The 9515-nt window shown below is 40.5% G+C and overlaps 1 protein-coding gene across 1 annotated transcript; it reads left to right on the top strand.

Moving 5' to 3' along the window:
• The first annotated feature begins 786 nt into the window (after positions 1-786).
• On the top strand, positions 787-8408 carry LOC124291760 (trypsin alpha-3-like). The gene is made up of 7 exons (XM_046728832.1): positions 787-826; positions 2790-2917; positions 3467-3564; positions 3978-4243; positions 4532-4677; positions 7807-7861; positions 8261-8408. The coding sequence occupies exons 1-7, from the start codon at positions 787-789 to the stop codon at positions 8362-8364; spliced, it is 837 nt and encodes a 278-aa protein (XP_046584788.1). The 3' UTR covers positions 8365-8408.
• The last annotated feature ends 1107 nt before the right edge of the window (positions 8409-9515 follow it).

Below are 9515 nucleotides of genomic sequence, written 5' to 3'. Positions count from 1 at the left end.
GAAAAGTTATACGATTAACAATGGTTTTAAAAAAAAAATAGGTTTACAAATCAATAGCATTTAATGTAAAGGAATTACAGTGGCGGAACAAGATTCAGTGCAAAATTCAATTGCAGTCTACTTACAAATGCAGTATAAAATAGAATAGCAGTGGTAATAGCAGTTAAGTCAGTGGTATTAATACTCACACAGCATCAACAGTGGACAAGATTCTAAAATGGGAGTTGGCTTGACATTCGGGGTGAAATATGATCCTCACACAAGCTGATCTTGAAGAATCCCGAGGCATTTAACTCTAACAACATCAACATCATGCAATGTCTTCACCACTGCTATAGCCATGACAACTGGTTATTGTTGAAACACAGAAACAGTGTATTACAAGTACAACATTGCACCGTAATACACCACAAGTATAACGGTATGTGTTTGTGACGGGACACACGGGGCAGCAATGGCTCACCTTTTGTTAACCTGGTACCATCAATATTTGAAAGTGATTCAAAAACACCTGATGAAGATATAGTCGTAAATGTACAACCGACTCCGCTTTCAGCTACGATTTTTTGTGTGTAATGAAGGGTTTTGTTGTTTTTTCTAATGGTATGGTAAATATCGGTAAAGCGACAAAACATTCAAGCAAGCAAGCAAAATAAGATAATGTAAAACCTTCCCACATTGAACAGTACTTATCTTATACATCTGTCGACCAATGAAAAACTAGGAACCGTTATAAAAGCCATTATCAATTCGATTTTGTCCAGGAACCAGGATTAACCTGTAGACATGGCCACGTTCTGTCTCCTCGCATTCCTTGTTGCGGCGGGTGAGTTCAATCTTCACAACTGTTCACGTAATGTTCACTTTTAGGAACAACTGTCTTGAATAAGGCAAATTTTGACAAAAATGGAAAGTTTCATAAGTCATATTTTAATGCATTTCTTGCTGCTAGAAAGAGTGATTTGAATATACTAATACTAATGAGACGGCGCTATACTATATTTACTTGAACCCAGATGAACGTAGTTAAATATTGGATTAAATTTAAACGAACGCCACTTTAGTATCTCTTGTATCTTTATATAATAATTGCACATATTTGGATCTCATGTCAGAACATTCTTAGGTTCTTGTGACTTTTTCTGTTTTTATTGCCAAATCTGTTGAGGATAAGCTTGTAAATCTAAATAAAGACTCGATATCTTCCTTTAAGAATGGTCAGAAAGTGGTTTTTTCGTGTCCTAACTAAAAAGGTGGTCTGAGAATCGAGCCTAGACCAGACAATCGCATTATAGTTAGTGTCTTACCTATTTCAACATTTGAGGGTAGCGTCATCCCCATGTTGGAACTTGATTCGTTCAGGTGACATACGCTTTCGCATGTCGCAATATGGCCTTTCAGTTGTTGTCACACGAGTTTCAAGGCTCCAGACAAACGGATATCTTATTTCGTATTCAGATGCATAGATGAAAACTCTATAGACATATAATATATGTAGATACAAACTTATCATGCAGTCTTGGATTAATCCGGGTAGTGCTAAATCATGCGACAAAACCCTATCCATATCGAAAAATGGCTTGTATGATGCCGATTGTATTATGAGCCATCGCTAAGATGGATCTCTGAAACCAAAATCGTCTCCTTAAGTGAGTGAGTTGAGTTTTACGCCGCTTTTAGCAATATTTCAGCAATATCACGACGGCGGACACCAGAAATGGGCTTCACACATCGTCTCCTTAAGGCTGGACCGGTCACGATGGGCATGTGTTCGCATCCACAGTGACCAACGTCACAGGCAGGCAGGCATTGGTTTGGCTGAAGATCACTTTAACCGGACAGAACTCGAATGGCATCCCGTACTTTTCACTGATGATTCTAGATGCTGTCTGGACGGCCCTGATAATCAAGGCCCAATGTGGCAAGAGAAGGTTTATGGATTACAATGAAGCGGAGTATGACCCCTATAAAAGAGGCTCAGTCATGATTTGAGTGGAATCAGTAGAGCTGGGGGATCAGATCTGCTTGTGCTCGGCTATTGTCCGCACGGAGTGGTCAGCTCGGTTTCCTGACCTGCCGTATAGAACACATACTGAAAGAGCTGCAGATCTCCCTCTCACCACGCCCTGTTCTTCCGGCAACTCCACGGTAACTCGACACTGCTCCTACTGAAGAGTGGAACTATCTTTCGTGGTAACCGTCCAGACATTTGTTGCGACCGTAAGACGACAATGGCAGGGTGTGATCGTACAATGTGGTTCCCGAGTTGTTTTTCACAATGAATGGCTGTCGTGGTGCTTTTAATTTTCAGGGGTCAGATACAGACGGGCGATCTGAGTAATTATTAGTTGCATACTGTATGTTGCCAATGTGTGGTCTTTTGTTCATGTCTTCACGCAATGTCCTTACCTATTTCAACAGTTGCACAATGTTAAGTGGTTATTCTAAGAAAACATTGAGTGGTGAATACCTTGACCATAATAATGCCGATGTGATGTAAGATTTTAACACGCTCTCCACTCTTGAAACTATTTAGCTGGATGACTTTCTTTGAACACACTTTCCCACAAATATGTGTATAGTTCTCTTTTCTTGTCATGACGGCTATACAAAAAAACCCGTTTATGTAAGTCTGCATTTGTATGTGTTCACATTTGCGTCTTAATTCCCATAACGTCTTTCTTGTCGTCTCTGGACATTACCGGTGAAATATAATGTCACCATAAGTGCATGCATTACAACCAGGATATGAAACTCGCTGAACTAATACTTCCATGTTACCTTTACAGCATCTGCCGCACCCTCCACATTGGACATTAACGCCTCCGGTTGCGGCGGAAACCTCGTCGGTTACAAGTACCCCGACAAATTCATTGTAGGGGGCGAAGAGGCTACGCCTAACGCTTACCCATGGATGGTGAGTGTTGGAATCGACAAACATTAAACTGGAAGTTCGTTACTACCATTCACTACTTCTTCTTCTTCTTGCGTGTCTCAAATCAGACTCCGTTCGTTCACAAAGTTATGATTACATTCACAAGCATCAACATATTGGCAAGGGCAAGTTAAATGTAGGTCTGGATATACAGTTATAAACAGCTTGTTTATGGGGGAAAAAAACCCGAAATGGTACATATTTACCACTGTAGTGAAACCAAAACAAACTGAGGACGAATCTGGAATGGAGACTTGCATTCATAGCAGCAACTATGTTTCTAAAAACACAATGTTGAAAGATACAAGTTATGCACAGCCAAATGTGGCTTATAATATACCTGATAAGTATGTGTAAATGTCTTAGAGTACACAAATATCAGATGATCGTCGGCTGATATCAAAGTGATCAGCTTCATCAGATCCAGGCACGTAAAGGGGGCTTAACTCTGATCAGAGAAAGAGCCAAAGACTGCTGCCGATAGAGAGGTGAAAAGGAAATTTGTTAATCAACGTTGTGGTTATCTTGCAGGCTGCTATGTACTATCGCGGATCCTTCCGATGTGGCGGTTCCCTCATCAGGGGAAACAACGGAATGAGTTACATCCTCACAGCAGCTCACTGCACAGTGTAAGGAGCCGTGGCGGAACTTGCGAGGGAATGATTAAATATTAATCCTAAATGTTCATACAACGCCACTTGTGTTGCACATTTCGAGAGAGTTACAGGTGAAGTGGTAGTACTAGTAGTTGTATGAACTTGTTACATGTCAGATGCCTGGGAAATGTGCATAGGTATGCAAGGGAGAAAATGTGATCCGATACGTTGTATATTGGCAATCAAGTACCAACTATTGCTGTGTTAGTATTGTTGCCGTTGGAACTAAGGGAGACTTTTCCTGAAGTCGAGAAAGAATGTTGTGATACAAGGCAGATCACCCATGAGAATTCCCATCTGCATTGATCAGGCTGTTTCGGAAAGGTAGGACCAGATGAGCTAATCGTCACTAAGAAAACATTATATTTGTTTTAATATTCCTGCAGGAATACCAACGCCAATCAGTGGGAAATGCGTCTTGGTCGCCATAACCTTGCCGCCACTGAGTCCAACACAAGGCAGCACATCAACGTAGACCAGGTCATCAATAACCCTTCCTACAGCTCCAGCACCTATAACTGGGATATTTCCCTGTTGAGATTGTCCAGCAACCCGACTGACACAGCATACGTGAGGCCTGGGTGTTTCCCGATTGGTGACATTAGTTCTGGGGAGAATTCCTTCGTCAGCGGCTGGGGCGCCCTCTCAGAGGGTAGGTTATCGACTCCATATATATGACAAATATTTGTTCTGAATGTCGCTACTTAATCTCTTAAGTTTACAGATGCGAAGCTATCCACTATCAGGCGATTGACTGATAGAGATAGATGAATTTTGTTCAGTATGAAAGTGTATACCTGTTCACAATCAGAGAGTCTGCAAGCTGTTCATTAACAAACGTTCAATGTCCAAACATATACCTTATGTACATGCAGTTCACTAACCAGGTTCATACTTTATATACAGACAGTTCACTAACACAGCTTATGTGTTTGTTCAGGCGGTTCCTCACCAAGCAGGCTTCAGGTTGTAAGTAAGCCTATCCTCGCCCATCAGACCTGCAGGGACCAACTTGGATCCAACAGCTACTACGAGAGCAACATGCTGTGTGCCGGTTTTGATGCTGGCGGCTCTGATGCCTGTCAGGTAACACTGTGTACCACTTCTTGAACAACAACAGTGTATGTGTAGACCAGTTCTTGAACAATAACAGTGTATGTGTAGACCAGTTCTTGAACAACACCAGTGTGTGTGTAGACCAGTTCTTGAACAACTCCAGCGTATGTGTAGACCAGTTCTTGAACAATAACACTGTATGTGTAGACCTGTTCTTGAACAACACCAGTGTATGTGCAGATCAGTTCTTGAACAATAGCAGTGTATGTGTAGACCAGTTCTTGAACAATAACAGTGTATGTGTAGAGTTCCAGTTCTTAGTTCTTGAACAATAACAGTGTATGTGTAGACCAGTTCTTGAACAACACCAGTGTATGTGTAGACCAGTTCTTGAACAATAACAGTGTATGTGTAGACCAGTTCTTGAACAATAACAGTGTATGTGTAGACCAGTTCTTGAACAATAACAGTGTATGTGTAGACCAGTTCTTGAACAATAACAGTGTCTTGTAACAATAACAGTGTATGTGTAGACCAGTTCTTGAACAATAACAGTGTATGTGTAGACCAGTTCTTGAACAATAACAGTGTATGTGTAGACCAGTTCTTGAACAATAACAGTGTATGTGTAGACCAGTTCTTGAACAATAACAGTGTATGTGTAGACCAGTTCTTGAACAATAACAGTGTATGTGTAGACCAGTTCTTGAACAATAACAGTGTATGTGTAGACCAGTTCTTGAACAATAACAGTGTATGTGTATGTAACAGTGTAGTGTAGACCAGTTCTTGAACAATAACAGTGTATGTGTAGACCAGTTCTTGAACAATAACAGTGTATGTGTAGACCAGTTCTTGAACAATAGCAGTGTATGTGTAGACCAGTTCTTGAACAATAGTGTATGTGTAGAACAATAACAATAACATGTGTAGACCAGTTCTTGAACAATTCTTGAACAATAACAGTGTATGTGTAGACCAGTTCTTGAACAATAACAGTGTATGTGTAGTTCTTGAACAATAACAGTTCTTGAACAATAGCAGTGTATGTGTAGACCAGTTCTTGAACAATAACAGTGTATGTGTAGACCAGTTCTTGAACAATAACAGTGTATGTGTAGACCAGTTCTTGAACAATAGCCGTGTATGTGTAGACCAGTTCTTGAACAATAACAGTGTATGTGTAGACCAGTTCTTGAACAATAGCAGTGTATGTGTAGACCAGTTCTTGAACAACACCAGTGTATGTGCAGACCAGTTCTTGAACAATAGCAGTGTATGTGTACACCAGTTCTTGAACAATAGCAGTGTATGTGTAGACCAGTTCTTGAACAATAACAGTGTATGTCTTTACCAGTTCTTGAACAATAGCCGAGTATGTGTTTACCAGTTCTTGAACAATAGCCGAGTATGTGTTTACCAGTTCTTAAACAATAGCCGAATATGTGTTTACCAGTTCTTGAACAATAGCCGAGTATGTGTAGACCAGTTCTTGAACAATAGCCGAGTATGTGTAGACCAGTTCTTGAACAATAACACTGTATGTGTAGACCAGTTCTTGAACAACACCAGTGTATGTGCAGACCAGTTCTTGAACAATAGCAATGTATGTGTAGACCAGTTCTTGAACAATAGCAGTGTATGTGTAGACCAGTTCTTGAACAGTAACAGTGTATGTGTAGACCAGTTCTTGAACAATAAAAGTGTATGTGTAGACCAGTTCTTGAACAACAACAGTGTATGTGTAGACCAGTTCTTGAACAATAGCAGTGTGTGTGGACCAGTTCTTGAACAACAACAGTGTATGTGTAGACCAGTTCTTGAACAATAACAGTGTATGTGTAGACCAGTTCTTGAACAACAACAGTGTATGTGTAGACCAGTTCTTGAACAATAGCCGAGTATGTGTTTACCAGTTCTTGAACAATAGCAGTGTATGTCTTTACCAGTTCTTGAACAATAGCCGAGTATGTGTTTACCAGTTCTTGAACAATAGCCGAGTATGTGTTTACCAGTTCTTGAACAATAGCCGAGTATATGTAGACCAGTTCTTGAACAATAGCCGAGTATGTGTATACCGGTTCTTGAACAATAGCACTGTATGTGTAGACCAGTTCTTGAACAATAGCCGAGTATGTGAATACCAGTTCTTGAACAATAGCCGAGTATGTCTTTACCAGTTCTTGAACAATAGCCGAGTATATGTAGACCAGTTCTTGAACAATAGCCGAGTATGTGTTTACCAGTTCTTGAACAATAGCCGAGTATGTGTAGACCAGTTCTTGAACAATAGCCGAGTATGTGTAGACCAGTTCTTGAACAATAGCCGAGTATGTGTTTACCAGTTCTTGAACAACAGCCGAGTATGTGTAGACCAGTTCTTGAACAACACCAGTGTATGTGCAGATTAGTTCTTGAACAATAACAGTGTATGTGCAGAGCAGTTCTTGAACAATAACAGTGTATGTGTAGACCAGTTCTTGAACAATAACAGTGTATGTGTAGACCAGTTCTTGAACAATAACAGTGTATGTGTAGACCAGTTCTTGAACAATAACAGTGTATGTGTAGACCAGTTCTTGAACAATAACAGTGTATGTGAATACCAGTTCTTGAACAATAGCAGTGTATGTCTTTACCAGTTCTTGAACAATAGCCGAGTATATGTAGACCAGTTCTTGAACAATAGCCGAGTATGTGTAGACCAGTTCTTGAACAATAGCCGAGTATGTGTTTACCAGTTCTTGAACAATAGCCGAGTATGTGTAGACCAGTTCTTGAACAATAGCAGTGTATGTGTAGACCAGTTCTTGAACAATAGCCGAGTATGTGTACACCAGTTCTTGAACAATAGCAGTGTATGTCTTTACCAGTTCTTGAACAATAGCCGAGTATATGTAGACCAGTTCTTGAACAATAGCCGAGTATGTGTAGACCAGTTCTTGAACAATAGCCGAGTATGTGAATACCAGTTCTTGAACAGTTACTGGGTATATGCATTCTAGTTCCTAAACAACAACAGTGTATGTGAATCAGTGTCAGTTGAGTTACTATCGTCTTAGCACCAAAATCTTTAACGGTCTCTATAGTCGTCATAAGTTTGGATGCGTATTTTGTAAATGTATACATGTATACACACAGCTTGTTTTTGTTGGACAGGGAGACAGCGGCGGTCCTTTGATGGCGATCCGTGGAGGTAGAGTCGAGATCGTTGGTGAGTGAAGAAAGAGTTGACCGTCCATCGACCTTTGTTGATTTTGAAATCTATTTCTATGCAACTGACCCCAGTACAGCCGTTCAGGAATATTTAGAAGTCTAGTCACAAGAGTGATTTGGTAAGCAGAAATGGTAAGTGTGGGAGAAGATGGGAATGGGGCACCTCGGGATTTTGTTTGAGAACATAATTATTTAATTAAAACTATGACCCTAGTAGCCAGCCCTAGTAGACATCCCCACCCGCCCCGCCCCGCCCCGCCCACCAGAATTGCATCCAAATACCTTAACCAAATGTCACTATTTACCAAATCGAAATTTATTGTTTTGAGTGGAACTGTTGACCGTACAATATAACACTGCTATCTGGCCCTGAAAAATGTCCACATCTCTCCTCCAGGTGTCGTAAGCTGGGGCTACGGTTGCGCCAGACCCGAGCGTCCAGGTGTGTATTCCAACTCTGTCAAGTCAAAGTCCTGGGTGAACGGCATCATCAACAACTAGAACCCCACTATTGTCAAAGATCATAAAATATCAACTTCCGTTAACCAGTAGTTGTTCTTGATTGTTGTACGTCCCCGGGCGTTATACATATACAGGGCCCAGGGTATTTGTCGCCGTATGTCCGTACTGGATATTGAATATTAGAAGTGAATATGGGCAGTATAGGACCACAATGGTGTGGGGGCGTGCTCATCCTTTTACTCACTGGTTTGCCTCCATGATATGGCAGGAACGTTGATGATATAAAGGGCTGTTATGATTCTCTTGCACATTCAGTGAATCGTACTGTATCCCTACATGAATAAAATATATAATCGCCATAAAAAAAATAAGATGAATATGATTTACACCGCGTCAACAATGTTAGATCATTATAATAAAGAATGAAAGCGACAAAACCTTTCCATAACCACAAGAGATAACTGCTAAAAACTGCGTGTACGATTCCGACTGTATCGTAAGCATGTTTTCAGGAAATCACTATCAAGTAGTGATTGGTGTTAACAGGTTTTCGCAAATTGTGAGCGCACTAATTGGTGTCCCATGGGTGACAACCATCACAAACACATACACACGCAAGTCAATTATTCACCTGCCGAAACATGGGGACATATGGTTAAGTCAAAGTAGGGAAATGCATCGGATTATTGTTCCTGGTGTGCCAAATGTGAAAGATAAAAGATAAAGATAAAAAGGTGCACGCTTTACTTGGCCTTGATGGAAGAATTTTAGCAAGAGTCGTACGACACTCTTGAAATCTGCGTAAACTGTATATAGAATTATCAGTTTAGTTTACCTACGATGCAAATACACAACCTTTACTACTCTCTTAAACACCCAATCCAGATATAAAACAAACACATGTTGTGGCTTCACCTGCGACACTCGCTGAGACATATACTCACCAATATATACAAATGGAACTAAACACCTCCTATATAGAACAGTGAACGGAACAGAAAGGTGTCAGTTCTTTCATACTTCTAGACGGGCAGTAATTTCAGCTTGTCTGGTGAAAGAGTGAACAACTGACTAAAAAACAACGATTGTAGGCAATATGTTAATGTAGGCAATATGTTTATGTAGGCAATATGTTAATGTAGGCGATATGTTCATTTGTATGCCCTGAGAAATGCCAACACTGTCGTGGA

Source organism: Haliotis rubra, unplaced genomic scaffold, assembly GCF_003918875.1.
Source record: "Haliotis rubra isolate DU_JTF1 unplaced genomic scaffold, ASM391887v1 Scf5, whole genome shotgun sequence".
In the NCBI taxonomy this organism is placed as follows: Eukaryota; Metazoa; Mollusca; class Gastropoda; order Lepetellida; family Haliotidae; genus Haliotis; species Haliotis rubra.
Note: the sequence above shows the minus strand (reverse complement) of the source record. Positions and strands in the feature narration are given on the sequence as shown.

Bases quoted from the DNA above. Each gene is read 5' to 3' on its own strand.
- LOC124291760 (XM_046728832.1), top strand. From the start codon at position 787: ATGGCCACGTTCTGTCTCCTCGCATTCCTTGTTGCGGCGG. The intron at 827-2,789 runs GTGAGTTCAATC...TTACCTTTACAG, and splicing joins CGCATTCCTTGTTGCGGCGG to CATCTGCCGCACCCTCCACA. The intron at 3,565-3,977 runs GTAAGGAGCCGT...ATATTCCTGCAG, and splicing joins ACAGCAGCTCACTGCACAGT to GAATACCAACGCCAATCAGT.